We start from the raw sequence: 15,868 nt of genomic DNA on the forward strand, positions 1-15,868 counted from the left end.
AAGCGGTGGTGTTCCACAGGGCTCTGTGTTGGGTCCCTTGTTTGTGGTATATATTAATGATTTGGACTTAAATGTGGGAGGCATGATTGGGAAATTTGCTGATGACACAAAAATTTGCTGTGTAGTTAATAGTGGGGAGGAGAGTCGTGGACTCCAGAATGATATCAATGGTTTGGTTTAGTGGGCGGAAAAGTGGCAAATGGAATTCAATCCTGAGAAGTGTGAGGTGATGCATTTGGGGAGGGCAAATAAAGCAAGGGAATATACAATAAACGGGAGGATATTGAGAGGGGGAGAAGAAGTGAGAGACCTTGGAGTGCATGTCTACAGGTCCCTAATGGTGGTAGGACAGGTAGCAAGAGTGGTGAAGAAGTTATGTGAATTGCTTTCCTTTATTGGCCGAGGTGTAGAGTACAAAAGCAGGGATGTGATGCTGGAGCTGTATAGAGTGCTGGTTAGGCCGCAGCTGGGGTATTGCATGCAATTCTGGTCACCACATTACAGAAAGGACATAATTACTCTGGAGAGAGTGCAGAGGATATTTACAAGAATGTTGCCAGAGTTTGAGGGTTGCAGCTATGAGGAAAGATTAGATAGGTTGGGGTTGATTTCCCTGGAATTGAGGAGGGTGAGGGTGACTTGATTGAGGTGTACAAAATTGAGGGGCCTAGATAGAGTAGACAAAAAGGACCTGTTTCCCCTGACGGGGAGGTCGGTTACCAGGGGACACAGATATAAGGTGATTGGCAGTAGGATTAGAGGGGACATGAAGAAGTTTTTCACCCAGAAAGTGGTGGGTGTCTGGAATTCACTGCCCGGATCGGTGATGGAGGCAGAGACCTTCAATTCTCTTAAAAGGTACCTTGACATGCACCTAAGGTGCTGGAACTTGCGGGGCTATGGACCAGGTGCTGGAAGGTGGGATTAGTTTGGGTGGATAGCTTATTTGGCCGGCGTGGACACCATGGGCTGAATGGCCTCCTTCTGTGCTGTATTTTGTTCCATGTTCTATGTGGAGGATCACAATCATTGACTTTCATCATGAAGCATCTTATGGCAAAAAATTTAATTAGAAATGGAATAAATGCCACTGCAGATATTAAACATAACATAAGAAATAGGAGCAGCTGTCGACCATATGACCCCTCATGGCTGCTCCCCATTCAGTATGATGATGGCTGATCTTCTGCCTCAACTCCACTTTCCTGCCCACTCCCCATATCCCTTGAATTCCTCAAAAACCAAGTATCTGTCTATTTCAGCCTTAAATACGCTCAACGATGGAACATCCACAACCCTTTGAGTTAGAGAATTCCAAAGATTCACCAGCCTTTGGGTGAAAAACATTTCTTATCTTGGTCCTAAATGATTGGTCCCTTTATCCTGAGATTGTATCCCTGTGTTTTAGATTACCCAGTCAGGGGAAACAGTCTCTTAAAGTCTACTCTATCAAGCCCCTTCAGAATCTTTTATGTTTCAATGAGATTAGCTCTCATTCTTCTAAACTCCAGAGAGTATAGGCCCAGTTTACTCAGCTTCTCATCATAGCACAACCCTCTCTTCCCAGGGGCCAATCTGGTAAATCTTTGCTGTACCACCTCCAAGGCAAGTATAGCCTTCCTTAGATATGGAACCAAAACTCCAGGTTTGGTCTCACCAAAGCCCTGTACAAATGTAGCAAGACATCTTCCTCCTTGTACTCCAATCCCCTTGCAGTAAAGGCCAACATGACATTTGCTTTCCTAGCTGCTTGCTGTACCTGCATGCTAACTTTCTGTGCTCTTTGTATGAGTACACCCAAGACCCTCTGAATATCCACATTTGCAAGTTTCATGCCTTTTAAAAAAAAAAAAAATTGCTTTTCTTACTACCGAAATGAAGAACCTCTCACTTTCCCACATTATACTCCATCCGTCACCTTGTTGCCCATCAATTAATCTTCCTATATTTCTGTGTCTTCCTCACAGCTTACATTCTCACCTAGCTTTGTATTGTCAGAAAACTTAGATACGTTACTCTCGGTCTAAGCCTTTGATACAGATTGTAAGCAGCTGAGGCCCCAGCACTGATCCTTGTGGCACTCCATTAGTAAAAGCCTGCCAACTTGAAAATGCCCTGTTTTTTTCCTACTTTCTGCTTCCTGTCTGTCAGCCAATCCTCCATCTATGCTAATATATTATCACAAACTCCACGAGTCCTCACCTTGCATATTAACCTTTTATGTGGCACTATATCGAATGTCTTTTGGATATGCAAGTATACTACATCTAGTGGTTCCCCTTTATCTACCCTACTAATTACATCCTCAAAAAACTTTGACAGGTTTGTCAAATGTGATTTCCCTTTCATAAAACCATGTTGACTTTATTTTATTTATTTTATTTAGAGATACAGCACTGAAACAGGCCCTTCGGCCCACCGAGTCTGTGCTGACCATCAACCACCCATTTTTACTAATCCTACATTAATCCCATATTCCAACCACATCCCCAATCTTCCCTCAATTCCCCTACCACCTACCTATACTAGGGGCAATTTATAATGGCCAATTTACCTATCAACCTGCAAGTCTTTGGCTGTGGGAGGAAACCGGAGCACCCGGCGAAAACCCACGCAGACACAGGGAGAACTTGCAAACTCCGCACAGGCAGTACCCAGAATCGAACCCGGGTCGCTGGAGCTGTGAGGCTGCGGTGCTAACCACTGTGCCGCCCATCATGTCTGATCATATGATTTTTGAAGTGCATTAAGACTTCCTTAGTTATAGATTCCAGCATTTTCCTGATGACTGATGTCAGGCGAACTGGCCTGTAGTTCCTGTTTTGTGTCTCCCTCCTTTTTTGAATAGCGGAGTTTCATTTGCTAACTTCCAATCTGCTGGGACCATTCTAGAATCTAAGGAATTTTGGAAAATCATAACTAGTACATCTACTTCTTTTAGAACCCAGGCTGTAGGCCATCAGGTCCTGGGGATTTTTTGGCTTTTAGTCCATTAGGTTCCTCCAATACTTTTCCTCTGCTGTTATTAATTACCTTAAGATCCTCACTCTGATTAGCCCCTAGGTTACCCCCTATTTCTGGAATGTAATTTATGTCTTGTACTGTGAAGACAGACAAAAAAAATTGTTCAATGTCTTTTACATTTCCTCATTTCCCATGATTATTTCTCCTGTCTCTGCCTGTAAGGGACCGACGCTTAGTTTAGCTACTTTCCTCCTTTTTATATACTTGGAAAAGTTCTTACAGACTGGTTTACTCTCATTCTACTTTCCCTTATCAACTTTTTGGTCATCCTTTGCTGGTTTCTAAAATGCTGTTAATCGTCAGGTTTACTATCATTCTTTGCAACATTATAAGTTTCTTTTAATCTAATATCCTTAACTTTCCTAGTAAGCCAAGGATGGATCTTCCTTTGTTTTTTAATGGGATGCATTTTTGTTGAACATTTTGAATTGTTTCTTTCAATGTTTCCCACTGTTTATTTACTGCCATACCTTTAAGTCTATTTACCCAATCAACCTTAGCCAGCTCTCCCCTCACACCTGTATAATTGGCTTCATTTAAGTTGAAGATTCTTGTTTGTGTGGAGTATGTCGCTTTCAAACTTGGTATGAAATTAATTTGTATTACAATCACTTTTTCCCAGCAGATTATTTGCAATGAGATTATGAATTAACCCTGTCTCATTGCACAATAGTAGATCGAAAATATCTTTATTCCTAGTTGATTCTACAACTTATGGTTCCAGGAAACTGTCACAGAAGTATTCTGCAAACTCCTCTCCAGACTACCTTTGCCAATTTGATTGGTCCAGTCTGTATGAAGATTAAAGATCCCCACAATTATTACATTATACAGAGAAAAACGGAACTGGGAGTGATTGCAAAGCGGTAATTTAAATAAGGGATTCGGATGGTACTTTGCCTTAGATTACACAAATGTACATGATGAATTGTTGGGGCCTTTAAGAATTACCAGCCAGAATATGTGATAATCCCAAAAAAAACACCCATGTGACCAGTGCATGAATTACTTTCATCTGTAGATGGCAATATCTGCTGTGGCTGGCATCATGAAGCAGTTGAAGAGACCTCACAAAAAAATAGAGATTGATCCATATGCTCTTTGTAAGTAGAATTGATCTTTCAGTTATTAATTCCTTGGTAATATTTCCATTTAAAAGGTGAAGCTTTTACTATAACGTATTTAACTTTTTTTAAGAAGTGCAAATATTTTGAGCAAATTGCCTGCTTCTAACAATGGAATGTTCATTAAGGTATAGCACAAGTTCTAACCATTCTAGAAACCTCACAATTTTGTCTAAATTTTGTTATTTGTCATTAACTTTGGGGGGGGTGGGGAATGTTGCATGGTTTTAGAATTTGTTTTCATTTGTAAAGAGAATTGACCTAAAAGAACATGATTATCATAATGTGTACGGCTAAATCTAAATTTGAAAATTTAAATATGAGCCATATATGACTTCTTTGGACACATTCAAATCTCTGTTGGAGGTACTTCCAACATAAAACTTAACTTGCATTTGATTTTAATTTCTCCCTCTCTGCAGACTGTTACAGAATATAGATATTTTGAAATTAAACTTGGGTGGAACTGCCTGCTCTTGACTTTACCTGTTGAAAGCTTTTATGATCCTTGCTTGTGCTTACTTGGAATGGTATTTGTGTTTTGACTATCTCATCCATACTTTGCACTGGTTGGAAGGTTCAGTATTGTTGCCTATAATTATATCTATATCCCCAAAAACCCTTAAACTTATTTGCAAACCTTTTGTTGAAACCATTTAAAACATTTATTTTACTGACAGTTGAAAGTTTTTTGGTAGTCACATGATAAAATGATAATGGAGTTGGTGACTACTTATAGCAATCAGTCTCTATAAAGTAGTCTACAAGTCCAGGCATGAGGTGAGGAAAACACCGGTGGTGGAAAGCTTTGGGAACCACAGGTTCAAAGTCAGCTGCTTCTCCCAAACATGTTACACTTGCTCATTTATAATTATTTTCAAAATTTTCTTCTACAGTTGTGTTCACCAGTGAAAGTTTGAAACAAATATTGTGACCCTAATGCTTCCTAACTTTTAAGTCCATTATCACAAATACTCTGTACTTTTGTATTGTGTGCACTTTCCAACTAGATGGATCTCACCCAACAACAATCCAGCCAGGAGATAGGCCTGATAACAAGTGGCTCCATTATGATAGCTCCAATTTGCCAAGGGCTAAGGATGAATGGGAAGCCTGTTTATTTGTGGAAAAGACACACTGGGGCTACTACATATGGCCTCGGTAAGTATAAGATTGGTGCATTGTATTCCTGGAAATGTAAACTATGGGAATATTTTCCATTCAAATCCTTAAAGATTCATGCTCTATGAAATTAAGGAGTGCAGATGTCTGAAGTACTTTTTGTTTCCAATATCTGAAGAATTAGAAATATTATCTAAATGCCAAATACTTCAAAATTAAGTAAACTGATGTCAAAATAATACATTAACATAGCCCATGTCATTATTTATGTCAGTGTCGCTGTTGTTCTTGCAAAGCATGTCATTGTGTCTGGTATGTTAATAGTCTGTATCAGAATAAGTTATGTTGAAAATGTAGTCTTTGTAAAGTGTTTTAAAAAAACAATTCAAAGATAGGTACATTTGAAAATCTGACGAGTTTCTTTCCTAATTAGGAAGCTGCTTGTTTATGCCCCAGTGGACCAACAACCTAAACTTGGAAGGAGTAGAAATGAAATGTCAGAGGTAAGAAGTAAAAGTTTGTTAGAATTTCCCAGTAATCAATTCCGGATTATTTGATAAACCTGGAATAAAGAAGGTAGTGATGGTTGTGAATTATCAATGATATAGAACACACTGAGAATTCATACCTGAACTGATGGGCAGAGCATATGGATAAACTGAACAAAAATATCATAGTCATATATGGCACAGAAGGAGGCCATTCAGCCCATTGGGTCCTTGCAGGCTCTACACAGAGCTCTGCAGTCAGTCCCACTCCCCGGCTCGATCCCTGTAGCCCTGCAAATCTCTTTCTCTCAGGTGGCCATCCAACTTCCTGTTGAAGTCACTGATCATCTCTGCTTCCACCACCCTTGTGGGCTGAGAGTTCCAGGTCATTATCACCTCTTGTGTTTAAAAAAAAAAAAGTGCTTCCTCATATTCCCCCTGCATCTTTTGCCCAAAACCTTCAATCTGTGTCCCCTAGTCCTTTTACCATTTGTTAATAGGAACAATTTTTCCTTGTCCACCTTATCTAAGTCTGTCATAACCTTGTGCACTTATATTAAATCTCCCCTCAATCTCCTTTGTTCTAAGGGAACAAACCCAGCTTTTCTAACCTAACCTTGTAACTAAATTCCTCCATCCCCAGAACCATTCTGGTTAGTCTCCTCCGCACCCTCTCAAGGACCCTCACATCCTTCCTGAAGTGTGGTGATCAGAACTGGATGCAGTAATCTAGTTGGGGCCTAACCAGAGCTTTAATAAAGGTTTAGCATAACTTCCCTGCTTTTCTACTCACTGCCTCTATTTATGAATGTCAAGATCCCATATGCTTTCCTAACCACTCTAGCAATATGACCTGTCACATGCAGAGATCTATGCACATGCACCCCCAGGTCCCTCCATTCCTGCACACTTTTTAGAACTGTGCCATTAAGTATACATTGCTTCTCCCTATTCCTTCTGCCAAAATACAACATCACCTCACAATTGGAAGAATTAAACTCCATTTGCCACCTGTTCTGCCCGCTCCGCTAGCCTATCTATCCTGTTGCAGAGGGGCAGGTGGTTCATATCATCCTCGCTGTTTGCCACACCTCCAAGTTTGGTGTCATCAGCAAATTTTGAGATTCTACTCTGTATTCCAAGATCCAAGTCATTTTTACATAGCAGTAAAAAGCAGTGGTTCCAGCACTGACCCTTGGGGAACACCACTGTCTACCATCCTCCAGTCTGAAAAGCAACCATTTACTATGACTCACTGGGATGGATTTTACCAGTTCCCCAACATTGGGGGTTGTGGCAGTGGTGCCCGGAAAATGCCTCTGAGAGAGGCCCACCGTGGGCCTCAATGACGAGAAGGACCCACCCCATATTACCGGTGGCGGCCCCCCCCCACCGCTCGGCGACAGGAGCAGGATTTTAAAATGTTGATTAATGAATTAATTACCTACCTGATCCCGCTGCCATATTCCGGCCAGTTGCCGGGACACCGCGCCTTCGGATCTCTGACCAGAGATCAAATGTGGGACACTGGTGGGGAGGGGGGGGTGGAGGTAAGTTTTTTTTTTTTGGGGGGGTTGGTGGTGAGGAGGAACGGGGTGAAACCTTTTTGATTGGTTATAGGGGGTGGTGAGAAGGGGTAAGGTTCAAAGTTTGTAAACATTAGCGGGGGAAGGTCGGGACCACAAGGTAAGTTTTTTTTTTTGTGGGGGGAGGGCAAGTAATAATTTGTTCTGTCATTGCAGGGGTAAGAGAGGATATTGAAAATTTTATTAAGGTTTTCATTTTTAACTTACAATTCCTATGCCTCTTAAAAATTTTAATGCATTGGAAGGGCTGAAGCCCTTTGAAAATGGTGCCTGCGCAGTGACGTGGGACACCGTTGCCGAGGGTGGAGCGCCAGCCCCCTCTACGTCATCGTGGGGTTGGGGTGCGGGGGGTGCGGTCCGCCTCAGCCATGTAAATGTGCTGCTGCGCTAAATATCACAGCAGCTCCATGGGGTAAGTCTCGCCATTCTTGAAGCTCGCTGTCAAGATCGGTGGCAAGCTGGAAAATTCAGCCCACTGTTTTATGTCCTTAAGCCAATTTTTTTACCCAATTGGGCACTGACCCTCCTATTCCATGAGCTTCAATTTTGTTAACCAGCCTTTTATGTGGTACCTTATCAAATGCTTTCTTAAAATCCATATAAACGCATCCACTGCATTCCTTCATCAACCTTCTCTGTTACTTCATCAGAAAAATTCAATTAAATTAGTTAAGCATGATCTACCTTTTACAAATCCCATGCTGGCTGTCCTTAATTAACTCGAACCTTTCTAAGTGTTGATATTTTCCCTGATTTATTGTTTCCAAAACCTTACCCAACACTGATGTTAAACTAACTGGGCTATAGTTGCTAAGACTGTCCTTACACCCTTGCTTGAATATTTGCCATTCTCCAATCCTCTGGCACCTCCCCTGTATCCGGGGAAGATTGGAAGAATGGCAAGCCCTTCCGCTATCTCCATCCCCACTTCCTTTAGCAACCTGGGATGCAAGCCATCTGGACCAGGTGACTTATCTACCCAGCCTTTTTATACTTCCCTCCTCAATTTTTATCCTATCCAATACCTCTGATCTGCTTCTACTTAGATATTTTGTCAGCTTCCATTTCTTTAGTGAACACTGATACAAAGTACTCATTATCACACAAGATTTAAACTATATTAATAACTATGAGGTGAGCATTGTACTCTTGTTCACTTTCCAAATGGCATTTAGAAACCAATTAAAGGAGAAGAAAAGTCTTTGACTTTTTTTGCTTTCTATATAAAATAATTTTGCCATATATCTTTATCAAAACATGAATGTCACTTTAAAAAAAAAAGAGGTTTTACAGCTTGGTTTAGTCCATGAAGCTTGAACTGCTATGGCAGCACTTCCCTCCTTAGTGTTCCAGTAATGCGTAATATCAGCCTATATGGACCCTGGACTAGCTCCGTTTTTATATTAGGAGCCGAGACTTCAAGGCAGTCTGTTTTGTAACATTGTGAAGATAAAATTGAAAAACTTAAAGCTTAACAAGGAATAGTATCTTTATTTAAAGTAGGATTACTGTGTAACCATACTGCACGAACCATTTCTCAGCTGAAGTCGGACTAATTTTGTCTGAGGCATTGTCAACTTGGGTCATGTCTTTATCTCCTGTAAGGCACATACAGTGCGATTAATGGGACCCGAGAGCAGACTGGTGTTACATTGCTTGATTTTACAAACTTCAAGTTTTATTTAAAAGGAACACTACTGAAGAGGATGTACTTTCAGTTCAAAATAAGTTATTCCTCCTCGTCCCCGTGTTATTATGAATAAAAATAATAATTTAAAGAGTTCAAAGTGCCTGCTGGGGTAAATCTGCCTTTTTATTCCCTTGCTGATAGTTTTCAAGAGAATTGCGAAGTCAGTTCTGAAAACCAGAAAAAAGATGCTTGACTAATGTTGATGATCTCAGCAAGAAGCTCCATAGCAGTAGTGCAAAACTGTTTTTGTTCCTGGGATGCTGATCAGGAAGCTTTTAGCAATGTAAATTTCAGTACTGGTTAGCTATCCATGTCAGTGGTAATTGGTCAGCTTTTTAAATTTCTACATCCTCTTGAATGATCACCTAATACTGAGAAAAATGTTGATCCCCACAATCGCTTATTGCTTTCTTTACGTTAAAATACTTCCTTTTCCTTTTCCCTCCCCTTCCTTTTCCCTCCCCTTCCTTCCTTTCTGTTTGGAATGTTGTAACATATACGCCCCTCACCGCAGTACTACAGCTTAAGCTTATTCAGTAGTTTTTGAAGGCAATGCATTCAGAATTTTCTGTGATTGGTATATCTGCATACACTATTTGTAAGGTTGGTATTGGTGCTGCAGTCAAGAAAGCTCTGATAGAGTTCAGTCAACTGTTGGCATGTGTTACAGCTAAATTTACTATTTTTTATTTGGAGCTTGTTATACAGCAGCACCTCAAGCTTTTTATTATAGTGTTATGAACACTGGACTTTGTAACATGACTGTTTTTTAAAAACTGTGACTTTTAAAAGTTTAAGATGGTGTCAGGCGATTTTGCATCCACTCTGCTTAAGGATGAGACAGAAATCTTGGTTACCAGGGCAACAGAGAACACAGATCAAAGACGTTTTTTGAAAAACAGACTAAAGGTGTATTAACACCTGAAGAACAATGGGTTTCACCCTTCCAGACTTTCAGATTGTAAACAAGGGGTCAGTGATTCTGAGGAGGCAGATGGACCAAACAGCTGTTTACACCTGGGAACAGTGGAGGCCCAGGTGTGGCTGTTGAAACCAGACATCTGGACTTTGCATATTGGAAAAGGACAATGACCTATTGATGATTTATTCCAAATAAATTTAACAAATTTTCTGAAGACAGACAAGCTGTAAAGAAAACCAGTAGTGGCAGTCTCAAATCAGGCTGTAAGAAAGGAAGACAACCAGCGGTGGCAGTCTCAAGGGAGAGAGAGGATATTGATACAGTGAAAGGCTGCTAAGACTTGAACCCATTTTGAAAGTTGAAGTTTGTAGAGAAGTAAAAGCCCTACAGGATCACTAGGAATCACCTTATTCATAGACCAGTCGAAAGTGCTTGGAGAAGTGAGCGAAGAGGACATTTACTTTGAGAAAGGCCTGGGAAATCCAATCCATTGCAACTGGGAGGAGTTTGGGACTTTTAACCGCAAAAAATCCATCATAAAAGAACTGTGTAATTTGTGGTTTGAGGTTTTCAAATGTTTTAATCAGTAAAGAAAATACCTTTCTTTATAATTTGGGGTATCAGCTACCTTTTTTTTACTTATAAAGTACGATTTAGTTCATGGGTATTTCTTTTAGTTGTTATAATAGTCTTTAAAATGTGAAATTTTGTGTAATTCTTCAAGTTGGTCTGAGGGTTCATATCTGGTATTTTTAATATTAATGGTCTTACTGAGGTTGTAACAAGACGCAAAGCCACTACTTGCTTGTTAATTAATGTGGCTTTTGTATCTTTCGATGTGATTTGCCTAAAGCTCTGTGTCCTTCTTGACAGGAGCAGTTAATGACTTCTAAATCTCTTTCTTTGTAGGCAGAACAAGTAATTTATGATCATTTCTCTGACACACAATTCATGGAGCAATTGATTAAATTCTTGTCCTTGGAAGACCGAAAGGGAAAGGACAAATTTAATCCACGCAGGTTTTGTCTATTCAAGGTACATAATCTAGTGTTTTTAATATTAATAAATCAGCTAATATATTTAATTAAAAGCAAAATACTGCAGATGCTGGAAATCTGAAATAAAAACAAGAAATGCTGGAACCACTCAGCAGGTCTGGCAGCATCTGTGGAAAGAGAAGCAGAGTTAACGTTTCGGGTCATCGACCCTTCATCGGAACTGGCTAATATATTTAGTTTTGTTGTAAGTGACTCACGGCCACCGCGGTAGCAGGGTCACATTCTTGAGATATCTGTCCTGTTGTAGTTGCCTCTGACTGTAGCTTGTTTTACCTGTTGTTACAAAAATATTGCAAATAGCCTTTTTTAATTGGCTTGATGATTTGGTTCCAAAGAAAGAACTTGCACTTATATAGTGTCTTTCTTGATCTCAGGATGAGCCAAAGTACTTTTGAAGTCTAGTCACTGTTGCAGTGTACGAAACACGGCAGCCAATTTATGTACAGCGGGGTCCCATAAACAGCAGTGACAAAATCATCTGTTTTAGGTGCAAGTTCAGCGATAATTGTTGGCCAGGACACTAGGGGAACTTCTCTGTTCTTCAAAAAGTGCCTTTGAATCTTTTACAACCACCTGAGGGGGCTGATGGGGCCTTCATTTAATATCTTACCTGAAAGGCAGCATGTATGACAGTTCAGCGCTTCCTCAGTATTGCACTAAAGTGTCAACCTAGATTATGTGCTCAGGTCTCTGAAATAGGGCTTAAACCCATGACCTTCTGACTCAATTTACTTACTAGTAGTATGTTTAGGTTATTGACTTTGAGTATCCATAATCAAGAATTGCCATGATTGTAGTTAGTTACATATTTCTGACTTTCTGAGCAGAGAAGTTTTTTCCTTCATTCAACTTCCTTCATAAACCAAAGAAGAGCAGGGAGGCCTTTACGAGGGGTCAGAGATCCCAGCTGCACGAGCAATTCTGCCAAAACATAATCATCCGCAGGCATCAAATCCAAACATCAATGTTTGATAAATATATGAAAGTTACTCCATGTTGCAACTTTATAAATACCATCTGTCCACAACCAGAAGGACTATTATTGCATGTGTTAACCATTTGACGAGAATCTTTTGCATGAATTTAAAGCAAACTAAATGAATCTGTTTTTGTTCATTTCTTTCTTGGTAGGGTTTGTTCAGGAACTTTGATATGGCCTTTTTACCAGTGTTAAAGCCGCATATGGAACGTCTTGTCTCCGATTCTCATGAAAGCGCTCAGCGCTGTGTAGCTGAAATCATTGCTGGATTAATCCGAGGTTGTAAGCATTGGACGTATGAAAAGGTATACCATTGGTTGTATGCTCTACACAATTTAATTTGAGATGAGGTAAATATTTATGTTTGTGCAGAATTGGCAGTATTTATAGTTTGAGATAGGATAGTCAGAACGGTTCATTTTCATTTCACCCAACTGCTTAATACTCTGGCTTGAATCTCTAATGCAACCATTTTAAATTAATAAATGATGAATTTTGAATAGCGTTGAATGTACGTTTTATGATGCTCAACAATTGTAATTGTTATTATCTTATCCTGGCTGCCATTCCAGCTGTCCAGACTGCTCTGGATGCTTGAAGAAGAAAAGCAAGTACAGTCCCTGCCACTTATAGCAGGTGCATCCGTGCTAACGCAATTTCCCTGCTATATGGGTTGAACGATTTATATGAATTTAATTACATAAGTCCACTGTACTTGCAAATTCAACTTTTATATTTCAAGGCAAGCTTGTGTTTCAATAAACAAGTTTTCACTTATGTATACAAGGTAATTGCATCTTAATGAACTTACTGAACTTCTGTTTCTGCTCAAAATAGCTGGTGCATTTAACATGTGGCATCTCTGTAATCAATGGTGATAGAAAATGGTTTGTGCTGTTTGCTGTATTCAAATGTGGGCAGTTTGTGGTGGGGACTATATAGCTAAAGATGGAAACTGACATTTATTTTTATGCCATCAGTCTTAATTTGCGATATTCCTGTAGCTGTAATGTAGACTTGTGATTATTACATTATGTTCAATTCCATGAACTAGAGCTGTTTATTTTTGTGATTATAGGTGGAAAAGCTATGGGAAATTATCTGTCCCTTTCTAAGAACTGCCTTGTCCAACATTACAGTGGAGACCTACAGTGACTGGGGGACATGCATTGCCACAGCTTGTGTAAGTAAAATGGACAAATTATTTACATGAACTGCATAATACTTGCATACATTTAAACTTAACATTTGCCTTCGTTTTGGTTCTGATGTAAAATGCAAATCGTTATCTCACTTGTGTAAAATAAATTATCCAAACTGTCAAATAGTTTTAAAATATAACTGCCTGGGCCACTTAATGTTTAGATATGTGTTAAAATAAATCTCGTTGGAAAGGGCAAGCATCGCAGCTTAAGAAAACCATATAATTTATGCATGTTTAGACAGCTAATTCCATGGATGAGAAAGGCCTCTAAATAACTTTACTCAGTAATTATTAGCTTTTATGACTATGAAATAACACTGTTCCCCATTTTGTTTTAAGAAAATGTTTGAGACAATTTTCAACAAAATTATAACTTTTTTATGCTTCCATATGGGTTCTCAGTTTGAGGTGATCATTTTAAAAACAAAATACAAAATCGAAGACTTGGATATAAAGCAAAGATATTGTTTGACTTGAAAAGAAAAACTGGCATTTATTTAGTGTCCTTCATATCCTCAGAACATTCCAAAATATTTCACAGCCAATGAATAACTTTTGAAATATAATTATTGGTGGTTTGTAAGAAAAACAGGCAGCAAATTAACACACACCAAGTTACCACAAACAGTATGAGATAAATCGCTAGCCATTCTCCTGTTGGTGGTGTTTGAGGGATGAATGTCAGTCAGAATACAATGTGAGTGCTCTTCAAAAAGAAGTACTGTGGGATCTTTTACATCCACCTGAATAAATAGGCAACCATAGTTTAATATCTAATCTGAAGGACAGCACCTTAGCACTGCCTTACTTAGATTGTTTGCTAGAGTGCTGGAGTGGAGCGGAGCTTGAATGTACAGCCTTCTGACACCAAGGCAAGATTGCTACCAATGAGCCAACCTGAAGTTGGGTGTGTAATGCATGGCCACCATTGGTCTTGTGCATGCGTTCAGCAATGTTGTTCAAACTCGGGATGCCGTACATGTATGTAATCTACTGTGATTTTGCATTGTAATTTTTTTTTGTGTGTTTGCGCCTAGCAAAATAATTCCACACCATGAGGTCTAAAATATGGAATTATTTCATTTTAACATTCTACATATTCCATTCTAGAAAGCGATCTAACCTTGCCTTGACTATTCAATTGGGGAGGGGCAGTGGTGGAGAGGTGATCTATTTTTAGCCTACCAAAAATATGGTATATCAACTATTTGAAATCAATCCGTTTATACTGATTTGCGGAACAAGAGATATCATCTCTGTTATTTTATTCTTACAATGTTTCTCACTTTCTGTAATTCATGACAATCCAGAATATATATCCATCTCCTTTAAGTTACTTCACAATTTTCCATTAAGTTTTGATTACATTTATCAATTAAAATAGTTCTGATAATGAGCATTATGAACAGGGTAAGTGAAAATATGTTCAAAACAGCAAATCCATAAGACAATATTAATTAGAATTTACAGCACAGACACGGGCCATTCGGCCCAACGAGACTATGCCAGCGTTCATGCTCCACATGACACTATTCCTTCTAGACCGATCAGCATAACCGTCCATTCCTTTCTCCTTCAAATTAGAATAGCTTCAATATAAATAAATAAAAGTTTTAAGATTAACTACTGTATTTACTTTTCTGTTCCATTATTTCAAGTATACTGTAAATAGATCAGAAAAAGGACAGGAGAATTGCATTATGAAAACAATCACTTCATTTTATTCTCACAGGAGAGCAGAGACCCTCGTAAACTCCACTGGCTTTTTGAGTTGCTAATGGAGGCCCCATTGAGTGGAGAAGGAGGATCATTTGCAGACGCATGGTAGGTGATTCATAGATCTATTTTTGAGGGGAGAAGGGAATTTATAAATTTGAAGAAATGGGCTGGTACACTGAATAAGGTTTTGAAGAAAGAAAATAAAATTGAGGGGGACAGTAGGTAGTGCAGACGGGAGCAGAAAGTTGCAAAGGGACAGAGATGGATTAGGTGAATGGGCAAAACTATAGCAAATAGAGTCCAATGTTGGCAACTGTGAGTTCATTCATTTTGGACCTAAGGAAGATAAATCGGAGTATTTTCTAAATGGTGAGAAATTAGAAACTGTAGAGGTGCAAAAGTGATTTGGGAGTCCAAATACACAAATCCTTAAAAGCCAGTGGATTGGTACAAAAAGCAATCAAAAAGGCGAATAGAGTGTTGGCCTTCATCTCAAGTGGCCTGAAATGCAAAGAGGAAAAAGTTACATTTCAATTGTATAGAGCCTTGGTCAGACCCCATCTGGAGTTCTATGTTCAGTTTTGGGCACCAAACCTCAGTAAGGATATATTGACCTTGGAGGGGGTCCAGTGCAGGTTCACCAAGATCATAAGAACTAGGAGCAGGAGTAGGCCGTCCGGCCCCTTGAGCCTGCTCCGCCATTCAATAAGATCATGGCTGATCTTTTCGTGGACTCAGATCCACTTACCCGCGCTCTCACCGTATCCCTTAATTCCTTTATTGTTCAAAAAGATATCTACCTTAGCTTTAAAAACGTTTACTGAAGAAGCGTCAACTACTTCACTGGGCAAGGAATTCCATAGATTAACAACCCTCTGGGTGAAGAAGTTCCTTCTTAATTCAGTCCTAAATCTGCTCCCTCTAATCTTGAGGCTATGCCCTCTTGTCCTAG

At 39.4% G+C, this 15,868-nt stretch overlaps 1 protein-coding gene across 4 annotated transcripts in view; it reads left to right on the forward strand.

Annotated features, from left to right (window-relative positions):
- Positions 1-15,868, forward strand: part of LOC137376413 (proteasome activator complex subunit 4-like) — a 227,538-nt gene that overhangs the window by 126,173 nt on the left and 85,497 nt on the right. For all 4 annotated transcript variants that reach the window (XM_068044928.1, XM_068044930.1, XM_068044929.1 and 1 more), the window contains 7 exons: positions 4,046-4,127; positions 5,159-5,309; positions 5,704-5,773; positions 10,866-10,991; positions 12,146-12,298; positions 13,072-13,176; positions 14,930-15,021. In XM_068044928.1, coding sequence (XP_067901029.1) covers positions 4,046-4,127; positions 5,159-5,309; positions 5,704-5,773; positions 10,866-10,991; positions 12,146-12,298; positions 13,072-13,176; positions 14,930-15,021 — 779 coding nt within the window. The remainder of the gene's footprint in view (positions 1-4,045; positions 4,128-5,158; positions 5,310-5,703; positions 5,774-10,865; positions 10,992-12,145; positions 12,299-13,071; positions 13,177-14,929; positions 15,022-15,868) is intronic.

Source organism: Heterodontus francisci, chromosome 13, assembly GCF_036365525.1.
Source record: "Heterodontus francisci isolate sHetFra1 chromosome 13, sHetFra1.hap1, whole genome shotgun sequence".
Taxonomy (NCBI): domain Eukaryota; kingdom Metazoa; phylum Chordata; class Chondrichthyes; order Heterodontiformes; family Heterodontidae; genus Heterodontus; species Heterodontus francisci.